This window comes from Aspergillus japonicus, assembly GCF_003184785.1.
Source record: "Aspergillus japonicus CBS 114.51 unplaced genomic scaffold BO86scaffold_5, whole genome shotgun sequence".
NCBI lineage: Eukaryota > Fungi > Ascomycota > Eurotiomycetes > Eurotiales > Aspergillaceae > Aspergillus > Aspergillus japonicus.
Window position 1 is genome coordinate 244,627 of NW_020291642.1, and position 15,166 is coordinate 259,792.

The 15,166-nt window shown below is 55.2% G+C and overlaps 6 protein-coding genes across 6 annotated transcripts; 5 read left to right on the forward strand and 1 right to left on the reverse strand.

The window, feature by feature from the left end:
• The first annotated feature begins 337 nt into the window (after window positions 1-337).
• On the forward strand, window positions 338-1,615 carry BO86DRAFT_385873 (palmitoyltransferase YKT6). The gene is made up of 4 exons (XM_025671206.1): window positions 338-550; window positions 614-779; window positions 860-1,140; window positions 1,212-1,615. The coding sequence occupies exons 1-4, from the start codon at window positions 530-532 to the stop codon at window positions 1,329-1,331; spliced, it is 588 nt and encodes a 195-aa protein (XP_025531465.1). The 5' UTR covers window positions 338-529; the 3' UTR covers window positions 1,332-1,615.
• A 1,186-nt stretch (window positions 1,616-2,801) lies between these two features.
• BO86DRAFT_395871 (uncharacterized protein) lies at window positions 2,802-3,821 on the forward strand (the record flags this gene model as incomplete). The annotated part of the gene is made up of 2 exons (XM_025673366.1): window positions 2,802-2,941; window positions 2,996-3,821. The coding sequence occupies 2 exons, from the start codon at window positions 2,802-2,804 to the stop codon at window positions 3,819-3,821; spliced, it is 966 nt and encodes a 321-aa protein (XP_025531466.1).
• Window positions 3,822-9,449: 5,628 nt separating this feature from the next.
• Window positions 9,450-10,589, forward strand: BO86DRAFT_453423 (GNAT family N-acetyltransferase; the record flags this gene model as incomplete). Its single annotated transcript, XM_025676990.1, has 3 exons — window positions 9,450-9,566; window positions 9,761-10,369; window positions 10,421-10,589. The coding sequence occupies 3 exons, from the start codon at window positions 9,450-9,452 to the stop codon at window positions 10,457-10,459; spliced, it is 765 nt and encodes a 254-aa protein (XP_025531467.1). The 3' UTR covers window positions 10,460-10,589.
• On the reverse strand, window positions 10,589-11,857 carry BO86DRAFT_406751 (FabD/lysophospholipase-like protein; the record flags this gene model as incomplete). The annotated part of the gene is made up of 3 exons (XM_025674213.1): window positions 11,777-11,857; window positions 11,293-11,695; window positions 10,589-11,234 (listed from the first exon to the last, which is right to left on the reverse strand). The coding sequence occupies exons 1-3, from the start codon at window positions 11,820-11,822 to the stop codon at window positions 10,589-10,591; spliced, it is 1,095 nt and encodes a 364-aa protein (XP_025531468.1). The 5' UTR covers window positions 11,823-11,857.
• Window positions 11,858-12,754: 897 nt separating this feature from the next.
• On the forward strand, window positions 12,755-14,017 carry BO86DRAFT_445484 (phosphotransferase family protein; the record flags this gene model as incomplete). Its single annotated transcript, XM_025676452.1, has 1 exon — window positions 12,755-14,017. The coding sequence occupies one exon, from the start codon at window positions 12,755-12,757 to the stop codon at window positions 14,015-14,017; it is 1,263 nt and encodes a 420-aa protein (XP_025531469.1).
• Window positions 14,018-14,220: 203 nt separating this feature from the next.
• On the forward strand, window positions 14,221-15,162 carry BO86DRAFT_415861 (shikimate dehydrogenase family protein; the record flags this gene model as incomplete). The annotated part of the gene is made up of 1 exon (XM_025674934.1): window positions 14,221-15,162. One exon carries the CDS (start codon window positions 14,221-14,223, stop codon window positions 15,160-15,162), a length of 942 nt encoding a protein of 313 aa, XP_025531470.1.
• Window positions 15,163-15,166: the final 4 nt, after the last annotated feature.

Genomic DNA, 15,166 nt, shown 5'->3' on the forward strand with positions numbered 1-15,166 from the left:
TCGATAGAGAATCCGGCCAAGACTTGTGTGCGTAAATCAACAACGTGGTCATTGATCTAACCTTGGAGTACTACACCTTGTGCCTGAGAATATAGATATTGCGTGATCAAAATAAACTATGGCGACGACTAATTGCTGCGGTGAAGCATGCTAACGGTTTGTTGTGTCAATGTCAACACATGGCAATCGTGGTTCTAAGTATATATATTTTGATCAAGCCACATGCAAGTGGACTATTCTGGTTATGGGGTCCGGCGTTATGGACACTTTCTTTTCTCTAGCATAAAAGTGTATTGATGAGAGAATAGCTTCTCGAAAACTCTGAATAATGAAGTTACTTGGACACACTCATTACCTCCCCAGATATAATTCATGATGATAGATTGAGAAAGAACCCGTGATGACGACTCAAAGAAAGGCACGGATGCCCCAGGCGCCAAGGCGGTGAGAAGCGCAACCTCAACCGTCTCCCCGCAAGCTTTCGGCTGGTCATCGACGTCAGCCTCACAGAACCCCCGTCGTCGTCAACATGAAGATCGTTTACATCGGAGTGAGTGCTCCTTTCTTCTTCCTTCTCTTGTGACAACTTTCTCTAACGCCTACGCCGATCTAGATCCTCCAAAATGGCCAGGCTCCCGCGGTGGAGCTCTGCGCCGAGCGTGAGCTTAGCAGCTACTCGCGCTTTACCAGGGGTAGCATTAGCGAGTTCATGACCATGTTCAGCAAGACCGTCGCCGAACGCACGAAACAAGGCCAACGACAGGACATTCAAGAGCAAGGCAAGTTTTCCGCCTGTTGTCTCGAGTCATTTATCCATCTCGTCCTATTCGACCACCAGCCCCTGACCGTCAGATCGCAGACTTCACATTCCACGTATACGCGCGCACCCAGGGTATCGCCGGTGTCATCATCAGTGATAACGAGTACCCTTCGCTCGCCGCTCACCAGGTCCTTTCCAAGACTCTTGACGAGTTCCTCACCCTCCACCCGAACGCTGGTTCCTCGCGGGAACCGATCTCCTTCCCCTCGCTGAAGACCTACATCCAAGCCTACCAGGACCCTCATCAGGTGGACAGCATCCTCAAGATCCAGAAGGAGCTGGATGAGACGAAGATCGTACTTCACAAGACCATCGAGAGTGTGAGTTGATAGTCCTGGATTGCAGCAGGTGGTCAGGTCAGTCAGTCGACAGGGCTGACTCTCTAAACTAGGTCCTCGAACGCGGCGAGAAGATCGACGACTTGGTATCCAAATCGGAGGGTCTGAGTGCACAGTCGAAGATGTTCTACACCTCGGCGAAGAAGCAGAATTCCTGCTGTGTGATCATGTGAGGGCACATGGGTTGACCCCGACTCGAGTCGCCAGTACAACCCCGGCGGAAATACACCAGCGACCGAATATCATGACTTCGTTTTGAGAGCGTTTTTTGTTTGCTACAGGGCATTCGTTTGCAGTTCTGGACCAGTATTGCTTGATTCATGAATAGGGATGGAAAACCCGGGTGCTTCGAATTACGGGAGAGAAAGGCGGGGCGGGGGGTTTAGAATAGGCATTCTTATTTGCTTTAGGGCCCGAAGAGCAGCAGTCAATGCAGTGTGGGCTTTGATGATTTGACGCCGCCGTACCGAGGACAGCGTAGCGACTCAACTGGCGTGACTCGCCGCCGTAGTTATCTCCGCGCCCTCTCTGATTTTGCTCGGTGGATCGGGAAGAGGGGCACCATCGACGGACCATCCTTATCTATTGAGGAAGGGCGATGCTGGCGGTGGTGATTGGTGGTAGGTTCAAGCTCCCAAGTATTAGACTTATTTATTGCAAATTAGTGGGTGATTATCAGGGTTACGAACCCACTGATCCCCCAGTCGGGCCCTACCCGTGGTTCCCGCCGAGGAGTTGGGAATGGCTACATTTCGGCCAATTCTTCTACCGTGGAGGTGATTCTGGGCAGTGGAAGATGTGAAGTAAGCTAGACTGGTTACTATGTGAGTACAGTTGCGACAGATCCAATCTGTCCATGCTAGCTTTGCTGACCACAGACTTCTTGCCAGTCAATCAGCGGTGAAAAAGAGTCCGATTAAGCAGGCCAGGCTCACGCCCCTCGTCTCATCATGGCCCAATAGCGAAGCCCACCCCCTGAGGACTGCCCCTCCCCCCTCAGTCTTCCTCACCTTCACTTCACCAATTCACCTTAGTCGTGTTCTCCTTCTAGAACACGATCCACACCCACAACCAACAGCCTCAGTTTCCATTATGTAGCAGCATCGGCCTGGGGCTGCGTATCATTTTTTATGCCCGAGGCTACCCGGGTCCCGGCCCGGTTGGCTTCCATTGGTCACACCCGCCGAAGATGCCCTCGCTCCGAACGGATAGGTATTGTTCCTTGTTGCAGTGCCAGCCAGTGCCACCAGTGCTTAGATGGTGTGCACTGTGGGAATTATTGACGTTGCCCGACCTTGGGATACACCCATTACCTTATTTTGTTCGGTTGTATTATTTTATTATCACGCTGAGTCCCCGCGGTGACCCTCCTCGTTTTGTTGCCCGCCTGCTACTTTCATTCCTTTCATATCCAGTTCAGCGTTACGTTCTAGCGATTTGTATGCATCCATAGGTGAGTGTTGCCCTATACTCTATATTGCCCGTGTGCATGTCTGACTGACTGGGTACTAGATACCCTTACTACTACACCATTCTTTCCACGCCTTTCCTTTGTTTATAGGATAGCCTGAGAATATCTCTTTTGTTGGAACCCCCACCGTCACCTTTCTAGGGCCAGGGGTGCCCTTCTACTCAACATCACCATGGATCATGATTTCGTTCTCCAGCAGACGCTCCCCTGGAGCTTACAGCGCAATCGGTTGGCAGAACTTCTGACGGCGGATTTCACGGTTGCTGCAGGCTCAGCAGCCTTGGTCACTCCGGCCGTGATGATTCTGGACAGGTACAGCTCACCTGGCTTCTCGAGAGCGAATGCACGTATTGACCCTCAACTTAGACTGGTGGTGGAAAAGTCCTCTCACAATCAACCTCTTCTGCCCGCATTTCGTCGACACCTGTGGCTCTCTATCACGCAACCTGCGACCTTCCTCACCTCGCGACCCAGTCTGCTCGTCTGGTCCCTCTACACCGCAACGTTTGCCGCGGCGAATGCCACCGAGACCGTCCTCAGCGAGGTCTATCCACACATCGACCACGCACTTGCCACGACGTCGACGTTCTTGACTACGTTCGTGGTCAACTCCTCCGTCGGCATTTGGAAGGACGTCAAGTTCGCTCAACTTTTCGGCCACAACCACAACACCAGCACTGCGGGGACAACCACACCCCCGCCCCCTGCAGCGGCATCAACTCCGGCAGCCACAGGCGCCACCAAACCAGCCGCCGCCGCCGCCGCCGCGGCATCCCAGAGCAAGATCCTCCGCTCCGTCACCCGCTCCATTCCCTTTGCTACCTACTCGGCCTTCCTCATCCGCGACGCCCTGACGATCTTCGGCTCCTTCAGCCTCCCGGCGATGGTCTCCACGTCCATCCCAGACTCGGTCGCTTCGAGCGAGTACGCCAAGATCCTCCTTGCGCAATTGGCCATCCCAGCCTCGATCCAACTCATCAGTACCCCGATCCATCTGCTGGGTCTGGACCTCTACAACCGACCGATGACGATTCCTGCCGCGGACCGGATGGCGCGAGTGAGTCGGGATTGGATCGGGGCGTCGCTGACGCGGATGTGTCGCATCATTCCCGCCTTCGGAATCGGTGGGTTTGCCAATACCGAGGGGCGAGCCTATCTCCATGAGCAACTGCGGCTGTCCGGTGAGGAGTGAAACAATCCCAACAACCACTTCGGATGGCCTTGTCTATCTCAATCACTAAAGCATGCAAAATCCAATCCCTGATGACTCAGCCGGACACTCCTCATAAGAACGCAGACTTGTGACAACCGCAAACGAACGATCGGATTGCGACCGCGTTCGGCGATGGCTCGGTGAACCTTAGAAGGAAGTGAGTCGTGTTTCCGGCGCGGAGCGGGGCGGGTGCGCGCGCGCGTTTGCCTTTCTTTCCTGAATTAGGTCAAGCGGCACGTGGTCAGGCGGAGGGTGCCGCCGGGAAACTCACACCGCCCGGCAAACCTCACTCCGCCCTACCAACCAAAATAGGTTGACCGACGCGTGATGCCTTTAGCCCTAGCCCTTACAAACTACTGAATTAGGCATATATCGAGGCGGTGTCCGCTCCCCACTGCTCACTTTCACTGCCAGCCACCGACCGGGCCGGTGCAGAGCCGGATGGAATGGGAACATCAACAAAACTGCCACGCCCTTCTATCCCCGGGATCATTCGACTGCCGGCATTGGGGATGGGAATCAATTGGCGGGGGAGGGGCCGACAAGAACCGTGCTCCGAGATCGGGTGATTCTTAATCGTGTTCAGCTTCCTCAGCGCTCGTCGTCATCTCAAAGGCACGATCTGCTACAAATAGAAAGGTGGAACCCCCTCCTGTGGCTGTGTGCCCCCCGTGCAGTGGCAACAAACATGTTGCTGTTTTTAGGCTATGCTGGCATAGTCTACCAGAATATACTCGCTCAAAGTGCCGATCAAACCGTTCGCAATATCCTACTGTTTGTAGTATAGTATTTACTACCATTTAACCATCTATAACCTACTACTTCTCGTTACTGTAATAGTCACTGGCAGTGCTGCCTAGGAAGCCGACTGATTCCTGCCCAAGTCTTTCACCGCATAATTTAGATATTCACAAGAAAGCCATTACCATCCGCTCGCTGCAATGCCAGATCCTGGTCTCTATGCCGGCAATGCAGCAGAAAATACCTCGGATGGTTGCCGATACCTTGCCGGTGTCACTGTCACTCTTCCGATTCGATGCTTCTCCCGGCTCTAAACGAACCGCGACAGCAGATAAGCTGTTTAACCAGATAAGTCCGGGTGACAGGTTTCCTGCTCAATGCTGTAGAGCTCGCAATATTTCATTCAGCCTCATTCGACATATAAGGCGTAATCGTTCTGTCAAATCGGTAGGGCTAAGGTGTGCTGATGCGGACGGCTCGGATGCACTCACCACTCTTCTCATTACGGGCCGAATGGAAGTGAACAGGACTTTTCAAAGCGCTGCAAATGCAACCCTAGGCCTATTTCCTCTGTCATGACTGCCTTCGAGAAACCCAAATTGTGCTGCGGCTACTTAGGCTTTCCTTCCTTGTAAAGGTAGATCATTGGATGCTTATTCTTGCAAGCTCTCTCATGGTTGAGTTCACGTACTGGAAGTTCGCCGCACTTATGGTGCATTGTCGCTTGCTGCTAGGCTAGGAGCTTGATTTGAATGCACCATGGCATCATTGCCATCCTCTACATCCAGCAGTCGTTACTCCCCTAAGCTCGCTAGCTCACAGATGCTATTACAGTGCCCACAACTTACGCCAAGCGTCGAAAAAATAGTTGATTCTCGACTCTTTAACATGCACGCACTAGAGAAATCCGGAGACTACTACACCCCTGACAATAGCGTAGGAGGACTACCTTGGCATCGACTCAATATGCGCAACTCTCGGTCATAGTTAATGTAACACTTTGTTTCACGTTGTCCTGTCCTCATTCTATGGGTACTGTTTCCGCTGCACTGCTGCACCACTACATCGCACCGGTCTGCCTGTCCCCCAAAACAACTTTTCCAAGCCCGGAGGGAGCACACTAGTTCAGTACATATTTTTTTCCAACATGCGATTTTTCCATGCTTTTCTGTGTGGTGTTCAATGGGGCACAGGTCCAGACACTCTGATCACGCGATATACCCCCAGGGTGTCGCGGAGGATACAATGGATCACTGGGCATGCGCCTTCTGATCCTCTTGGCTGGGGTTACTCCACAAACAGAAGTTTCCGACTCCGGCCATTCTCCGTCCATGCGCTCGAGAAAATGTCGAAAATGCTCTATTGTTAGCATTCTGGTGGCTCGTTTCGGGGGGTATGGACCCAGTTGGATCCACGTGATCGATTCCATGGGGACTTGAGATCCCCGATGACTGGCCTTGGGCTCTCCGACTGAAGACCTACAAGAACGCTTCGGTTCAAACAAAATGGCTCAATCAGTTGCGAGCCGGTTCGAACTCGGGCTTTTGGTTCATCGTGTCTCCGGAGGGCATTAGAAGTGCAGTCTCGATCTGGCTGTCGTGATGGTCTTCTAAACCATGAGGAGACTCTATACAGGCTATCATTCCTGAACTCCGTGTAATCGAATCGCAGTGCACAGCATTTATTGCTCCATCGCTTGTTCACTTATCGCTCCGTCAATAACTCTGGCGAGATGACTTTGGCGACGATGCGACTGGGGAAGCACTTGGGGATATAATTGCGTCCCTACATCCAGGCATCAACCTATGCTTCGATTCGAGTCTTCCATCACCATAAATCCTGGAAAGGAGTTATAGTCAGAAGACGATGACTTTATACACACAAGAGCTATATTGAAGAGTTACCAGGATACAAAGCACTATGAAGGCTGCCATCAAACACAAGGCCTTGTGTCTTGACACAAGCGGGAGTGTATGGACGTTGATGCGTACTGATCTAGAAGCCATCAGACAACTCGATACAATTGGAGGCCTCCATGACGTCTGCAGCTAAGGCAGATCTCATCCACCCATTCTTAAAGGAAGATGGATATCATTGGCTTGTCTGGTCTCAATATTCTCAAGGTTGTCTGTCGGCAGTGAATGCGCTAAACGCTCTCAGGGCCACCTGTCTCCTCCCCTACTTGCAAGCGGAAATGATATCGAGTAGTCCATAAGACGCACAGCTATTACCGCCTCCAAAGGGGATAGACCCTTTTCGTTAGACACAAGTCTCGTAAATGGTCGTGTCGTCGAGCCTAAATCGACTACCCGCAAACATTCAAATTGTTAAGTTTTAAGCACTGTACATCAACACCCTCACACCAACTATGCATGGAGTGCACATTGGCGTTCGCCCTTTGGCACTACAATCTTCACAGAACCATCGACTTTGGAAAGTCTGGTTAGTCATAAGTCGCATCGAAACAGAACTATCGGATCGTGCGGCCCACGTCTAGTTCGTGTCAATCGCATTCCGTGAGAAGCGTCGCGTCCGGAACCGGTAGACCAAGGGCAATACACGGGGAGCGGCGCATATGGCAAACATTGAACTTCCCCCCATGGGACTGAGATCTGGATGGAGGCAGTGAAGGGTCCTTCCAGTTTGGGACGGAGTGTTGTATCCGAGTCAGGGGGTCAGCTCTATCTCCCCCGAGTCTGTCGCCCTCCCTCAGGCTAAGTCTTCAACATTCTCAGTTGTGTCTCCTCCTGGTCCCACATCATCTCCGTTCATCTGCTTCTTACGTCTACTCCACTCGGCTCCGATCACGATCTGGTGGAAGAAGTGGGGGCATCCGACCCGCTAGCCGTGTCCGGACGGACTCCAAGATCACCTTACGAACGGGTCCCGCTTGACCACTATCAGGGATCTACTAACTGAAAGGACTTATTTAGAGTCAGTATTCAAGCTTCTGTCAAGCTACAAAGTTGCAGAATAGAAGAGACAGGTTGATAACTATTCTCAGAAGATGACACAACAGAGATGCTCTACCCTCGATCTCTTACGTGGTTCTGGCAGCCTCTTTAAGCTTCTCGGGCTACCTTTCGGGGTCGGTTGGATGAACTGAATCGCAGATTCTCGCCGAACGGAAATCTAATATAACCTTTTGCTGATATGACTCTGAGATTGATACTGAAGTCTAGTCTCTGAGAGCCGACCACAAAAAGCCAATCTTCGAAAAGTCATTGTCATTACGTGAGGAGGAGTGCCTCCTCATGACATACGCCCGGGGTTGATTCGATCCGTCGAGGTTGCTCGCGGAAAGTCTCGGCATTACGTAGCCAAATGTCGGTCTGATTCCATGTCTGACGCTATAATGTACCAAAGCCATCCTCCGTCATGAGTATGCATGTGTTGGTGAGGCGACTAACGTGCAAGGAGAGAATGCGTTCATACGAAGATGATAACCAAGAGTCGGTAGTGCCTAACTACTTACTCCAGAATCATGCTTGGTAACCTCTCGAAGAGATGCGTCTCCTACATTTCCATTCCATACACAATGCCACACTGTTTTCTGTAAGGAGCTTATGTCTGAGAATTGAAGGTGGTTTTCTTGGCGCTCGTCGAGCGGTGAGCATCTTCCGCATCTTCTCTCCCTTTGACGTCGATGGTGGCTCCAGGCGAAGAGGTTCCGTTTACTCAATTACTCAATTGAATGATCTACGGTACTCCGAAAGAATGGAAACTATGCTGTGCGCCCGGTGTCACCGAATCTCGGTCCCGAGACACCACTTTTGTCACGAGTCCGGCCGTTATGAAATCATTCGTGGTACGAGGACATTCCTGGAAATCTATCCTCCACCCGGCACAAGAACCTAACTTATGCTTAGGCGGCATGCAGCACCAATGCACGAGGACGACCGGCATTTTGTGACGCGGCCAGAATCGGGGTGAAACGAGAAGAAGATGCAACAAATGAGCAGGATGATGCGACTCAAAATAGGAGGTGGAGAGTGGTGGGAAATGCCGAAGCCAAATGGACTTTTGTCAGTCCTCGTCGGTAACAACTTGCAGCCCCTGAAGTCAGAGATTCTCGTATAGGCAAGATCTGGCGTCGACGTGTCCAATAAAGAAGTGGAAGCAATGCATCATCGATCAATGTTTCTGCAATCTTGGGACCACGATAAGCCCTGCTGTATCGACCGCCGCTGATAGGCTCACAGGGAAGCATGATAACCCCGGCACAACCTGCCGGAAATCGCCTAGCCAGCTGGGCAATGACCAAACGAGGTCGATCTGCAGCGCATGATTGGTCCCAGGACCCTCAGTGAGTCCCGTGACTCTGGCCCCGCCTACGCGTCGAACTCCTAAAAGCGGGATAGTCTTGGACGTCACGGGCCCTGGAGTAGGACTTGCCTGATTGGGACGAATGGGCTGGGCCGGGCTTATACTGGGGGCTGCTGGGGGTTGCTGGTACTCCGTCCACCGTGCTGTGGTCCGGACTCTGAGCACACGATGGCGTCGGTATAAGTCTTTCACTCTACCCTCATCCATTCACTGTCTTCCTCTCTCCTCTCACCCTCTCTCAATTCACCCTGCAAGCATCTCAACAACCCAGTCCCAGCTGTTTGGTCGTCTCTCCGTATCACCTCTGTTCTTCCTCCCCCCTCTCTCACTGCTTGCTCTCTTTCCTCTACTCTTGCTAGTCCGGTCGACTCCCATCAATAGATGGCGATCTCGCTTATCCCCCTCCGCCGCCATTCTCACGCATACACCATTGCTCTCTCGCAACCCATTCGCAGACACAGTAGGAATTGAACTGAGAATCTCATTGCCCTTGACCTACTTTCTGTTCTTGATATCTTCATTATCACCTTCCACACCATCATGGCAATCGAAGTCCTCCCTCTCACTAAAGCGGATATCCCCGCGGCCGTAGAATGCATCCAGAAAGCATTTGCCGATGATCCATTCTTCCGCTGGATATTCAACAAGAGATCTGGGGTAAGTATGTCTCCATTCGGAGAAGGGAGGGGATTCGAGGCAGTGATAACTTACCCAATCCCCCATCGCTGCCTCATCCCTTTCCCCTCCGAATGATGTATGATAAGGATACATGTAGAGCCACGCCCATTTCCCATTTCCCATTCCTGCCCTCAAATACCCATCAATAACACGCGAGAAAAAAAAACCCCCAGTTCAATCTCCACCGCAACGCCGCCTCGATGGCCGCCCACTTCCAATACGGCCTCTCCTGCCAAGCGCCCATCTACATCGCCAAAGCGACCTCCCCGACGAGTGCGAGTGCCATCAACGACGACAAGGCCGCCCTGCTCGCGAGCAACAGCAGCGGTGACGACGACGACGACAACGACAGCGACATCGCGGGCGTGTGCTGGTGGTTCCCGCCGCAGCCGGCGGGCGCACCGGTGACGTGGACGGTGTGGGCGCAGGACTGGCTCCTCTCGCTCCGCCAGCTGCTGTTCAACATCCGCTTCGGCGGGCGCGGCGGGCTCAACGTCCGGCGCTACTGGCAGTGGAAGCAGCGCCAGGAGCGCACCCACGCCCGCATCTGGTCCGACCCCCGCGGCTACTACTTCTGCAACGTGCTGGCCGTCAACTCGGCCATGCGCGGCATGGGCGTCGGCCGCAAGCTGGTCGAGGCCGTCACCCAGAAGGCCGATCTGGAGGGGATGCCCTGCTACCTCGAGAGTTCCAAGGGGTTCCCCAATCTGGTCATCTATGAGAAGTTGGGGTTCGAGGTCGTCGAGGAGATTGATTGTCTCGATGGGAAGGATGCGTGCAAGGTATGTGCTTCTGGGTCTGTACGGTGGAGGTGGATGCTAATTTGTGGGTAGCTGTATTGTATGATCCGGCAGCCGAAGAAGGCGGATTAAGTGCTTGCATGGGTTGAGTTGGCCGTGCTGCGATTGTTCCTGGGTTAATACGGGAAGACGGATCAACTTGAAGTTTCTTGCTAGCTAGCCTGACATATGAGCATCAATCTTTAACTACAGCGTCTACCCTCACAAATCAAACACTGTCACCACCGTGTCTGTCCCTTTCTCCACTGCCTTGCCATACAATGCCTCCGCGGCCCGTAATACTGTATTCTCCACCTCAAACGCAGCCAGATAGTCGACCGTCTGACTCTCCACCTCACTCAACCGCTCCCAGTCCGCCATCCCCACGCCCGCCATCCCCACGCCCGCCACCCTCTCCCCAACATTGAAGCGGAAATAGACGCCCGGCGACTTCTCAAACCTGCCTTCCAGATCCTGTGCAACGGTCTCCGCCTCGAAGCTCAGCGCCTCCACCACCGAGACAATCTTCGTCGGCAGCAGCCGCTGGAAGAGCCCCGGCCTTCCCAGCTGCACCGGCGGGGGCTTCCCGGCCCCCAGACTCAGCACGCAGCCCACGGGCCGCCGCTCGCCGCCAAACAGCCGCCTCGCCTCGTCGAGCAGCAGTCGACACGGATTCTTGGTTCCAAGACTCCCATCCACAAACTCTTCGCCCCCGATCCGCACGGGCTTGAACAGCCCCGGATGCGCCGTCACCGCCCGCGCCGCCTGCCAGACCGTTAGGTCCGGGTCGTCGCCCGCCCGATACGTCCGATACGAGCAGAACAGGCGCGCGTGCTCCATCGCCTGCGTGCTGCGCACGCAGACAAAGCTGGAACGCATAAGTCTTTGTCGGGGGAAATGCCTTTCCTCGGGAAGTCAAAACTTACACTTTACCACCCGTTTCCCTCTCCCCCTCAGCGTGATTCTCGTTGTCCTCGAGCAGCAGCATCGTCTCCGCATCCGGGTCCTGGGGAGTAGCGTACCGACCCACGAGGTCCTTGATCGCCGCCTCCATCGCGCGGGCGCTGTATTGCCCGCTCCCGCCCCGGTGGCGTTTCCGGTGGGAGAACACCCGCTCCACGAGCTGGCGGTACTCGGTGAGGGTCTCGTCGATGCTGAGGCGGAGGCGGCCTAGGAGCAGCGCCAGGAGCCCGCCGTGGCCGCTGCCGCCGATGAGGTCGAAGATCTCGTGGGGTCGGGGGGGTTCCGCGAGGGCGTGCTGTTGCTGGATGGCGAGGGTGATTGATTTGAGGATGGTGAGTTGGCTGAGCGCGGGGATGCCGCCGCCGTCTTTCGGGTGGGGTTTAGCTTTGACTCGGGGGGGGGGGGGGGTTGATTGGGGATTGGAAGTTCGGGTACGGTTGGGCTTACCGAGGGAGAGGAGGCGGAGGGGTTTGGTGGATTCTTCGTTGGACATTGGACTGTACTGTACTCCTTACATGTGGGCTTTATATATTTGAGGGTTATAATTGTTTCTATTGAGTGCTGGACGGAGACTATTCTTATACTTGTATCAATGATAGAGGAGGGCTGGTGGGGGATGAGGCGGAAGTATAAGCGCTGAGCTTGGCGCTGGGGGTGGGAGGTTATTTTTGTTGGGCCAATCGATCACATCAGTTGTACTCCTATTGTACCCAGCCTCATGGTGAGCGTTTCTCCATTCGATGAACATGGATTGTTGTGGTTATTCTGGTCGTGGATTTGGTTGTTGGCCACCACTAGGGCGTGAGCGCTGTCGCCCTAGGTACTCTGTTGGCTGCCGAAAATGTCTGTGAGTCCAGCTCTATCTGATTACACTCTAGAGGAAAGGTAGCCTCATTTAATCGAGACTTAAGGGGTTGGAACCTCAATAGAGCCCATGAGCAGTTCTTGCCTGTCAACCGGTAAACAGCACGTGAACGGTCGAGCCCTGCGGATCGGACCGACAGCGGAGTGAATTGGAAGATGGCCGCTGATAAGAATGGGTCGATGAGATGATAACACATGAGTCGATATGAGCCATATGCTTTTATCCAGTCTGAGCATAGATTGGACTGCTTAGCGTAAGCTTACTGCTTTAGTTCTAATGCTTGGCCAATGGTACGCACCTGACAGGCGGTGCAATATCGCAGCCAGACTAGGCTGGCTAGTAAATTGCTTCCATGTACTCCGTAGCTAATGAGGCATTGAGATACGGTATAATCAGAATTTAGCCTCATCTGACGACGATAAATACACACCTTGCCGCTGTTCACTTCGATCTCTATCAGTATCTCTTTCTCAAACACAAACACATCGTCTCCATCATCGTTACTTCATCAAGCACAAGCACAACTTCTCCATCATTCCTTTGTCATCTACATCTTTGGAATGAGCACCGCCGACAGCTTCCTCCCGCCCGCGCTGAGCGCGGAGAGCATCACCGCATTAATCCACTCCCTCTCCCTCCCCACCCCGACCAGCATCACCCCCCTCGAAGTAAGAGCCGCCTTCCACTCAATCTACCTCATCACCTTCGCCGCATCACCCCCGACAAACATCCCCGCCCGCCCCAACCCCGACGGCAGCACGACGCTTGTCCTCCGCGTCTCCGGGCGCCAACTCCCGCGCATCAAGACCCTCAACGAAGTAGGCGTCATGAGCTGGGTCCGGACACACACCACCATCCCCGTGCCCGCCATCATCCACTACGACGCGACCGAAACCAACCCGATCGGCCACGAATTCACGCTCCTCGAAAAAGCCCCCGGCGTCAGCCTCGACACGATCTACCCCAGTTTATCGGAGTCGACCAAGACCCAACTCGTCCGGCAGCTGGCCGCGTACCTGATCGAACTGCACACCCACCCCTGGACAGACGGATACGTGGGGGGTCTCACCCTCTCCGCGTCCGGCGCCGTCGCGCGGGGCCCGCCCATCGACGAAACCTACTGGCAGAAGCCCGACCTGGAGAAATACTGGTCTCCATCAATCATTGTCTCGGGAACAGAAACAGAACCAACGGACGGGACGATCAGTCTGGAGACGCTCAACCCCACCCCGCCCGCCGGATTCCCAAACTACGTGGCGTTCACCGTCGGCTGTCTGGACCGGTACCTCGACGCCATCGCCATCCACCCCGCCCTCCAGCCCTACCGGGACCTGGTCCCGCGCGTCCGCGCCTTCAGGGCAGCGGTGCAGCGGCCCGAGTGCGCGGCCCGGCTGAACGATGTGCCCTATGTGCTTGCGCACAAGGACCTCCACTGCGCGAATATCATGTGCGATCCGACGCGGCCGGGCTGTCCGATTACCGCGGTGCTGGATTGGGAGTTTAGCGGGGTGGTGGCGGCGCCGCGGTGGAATCCGGTGAGGGCGTTTCTGTGGAATGCGAGGGACGGGGCGGAGGATAAGGCGGAGCGGGATCGGTTGGAGGCTGTGTTTGAGGAGGTGTTGGGGCGGGAGATGGGGGCGGAGTGGGTGTTGGCGGAGATGCAGTGGAAGAGTCCGTTGCAGGAGGAGGTGCAGAGGGTCGTGAATCACTTGCGCGCGATTGTCGAGGTTGTTCCCCGCGGGCAGGCCGGGGAGAGAGCTGGGCAGTGGAGGAGGGTTGTGGAGGAGGGGATGGCTTGTGTGGAAGGTGGGATGTTGAGCTAGTTTGGTGCGGTGGTTTTGCGTCGAGTGGTGAGTGAGTATACTGCCAGCTCCTCCATACTATACCATACCCGCCCGGCTATCTACTTTACCCGTCCGGGACTATAAATCGTTCCCATCGACATCTCCACACCACATGCATCCCGAAAGCTTCGCATGTCAGCGCTATATCCTCCTTGCTCATCTATCTCTCTCGAGCCGTGAAAATGCCCACCCCCCAAACTTACCACATCTTCGGCGAAACCCTCACCACCAGCCTCTCCCCGACCCTCCACAACGCCGCCTTCGCCCACCACCGCCTCCCCCACCACTACACCATCCAAGAATGCCCCTCCCTCGCCGCCGTCCAACATCTGATTGATGCCCCCACCTTCGGCGGCGCCAGCGTCACCATGCCGCACAAGCTGACCGCCTTCCCGCTGTGCGACGAGGTCAGCGCCGCCGCGCGACAGATCGGGGCGATCAACACCCTCATCGCGGAGACGCGGGACGGCCAACGCGTCATCACCGGCGACAACACCGACTGGCGGGGGTTGTACGAGCTCGTGGCGGAGTTTTCGGCCGCTAGCCGGGGTGGTTCCCGTAGCGGCGACGAAGCCGATGGTACCACTTCGCCCAACCCGGGCCTCACTTCCACCCCTTCCGACTCCAGCTGCGACCGCAGGAAAACCGGCCTCGTCCTCGGGGCCGGCGGCGCCGCCCGCGCCGCCGTCTACGCGCTCCTGCAGGCGAACTTCGCCCGGATCGTGATTGCGAACCGGACGGTCGCGAAGGCGGAGACGATTGTTCGGGATTTCGAGGGGTTGACGGGGCCGAATGGGTTCAAATGCGAGACTGTGGCCGTGGCGTACCCGGTTCCTGCGGGGGGAGGGGTGAAGCCGGATGTTGTGATCGGGACGGTGCCGGGGGATGTGGTCGCGGAGACGGAGGTGGCGGGCCTGTTCGCGGGACGAGAGAAGGGGTTGGTGGTGGAGATGGCGTACAAGCCGCGGGTGACGGGGTTGATGCGCGCGGGGCGGCAGGCGGGGTGGGAAGTGCAGGATGGGCTGGAGGTGTTGCTGCGGCAGGGGTTCGTGCAGTATGCCCTGTGGACGGGGCGGGAGGCGCCTGTGCAGGTGATGCGGGGGAGTATTGCGGAGCGAGTATAACTTA

Bases quoted from the DNA above. Each gene is read 5' to 3' on its own strand.
- BO86DRAFT_385873 (XM_025671206.1), top strand. From the start codon at position 530: ATGAAGATCGTTTACATCGGA. The intron at 780-859 runs GCAAGTTTTCCG...GTCAGATCGCAG, and splicing joins ACAGGACATTCAAGAGCAAG to ACTTCACATTCCACGTATAC. The intron at 1,141-1,211 runs GTGAGTTGATAG...TCTCTAAACTAG, and splicing joins TTCACAAGACCATCGAGAGT to GTCCTCGAACGCGGCGAGAA.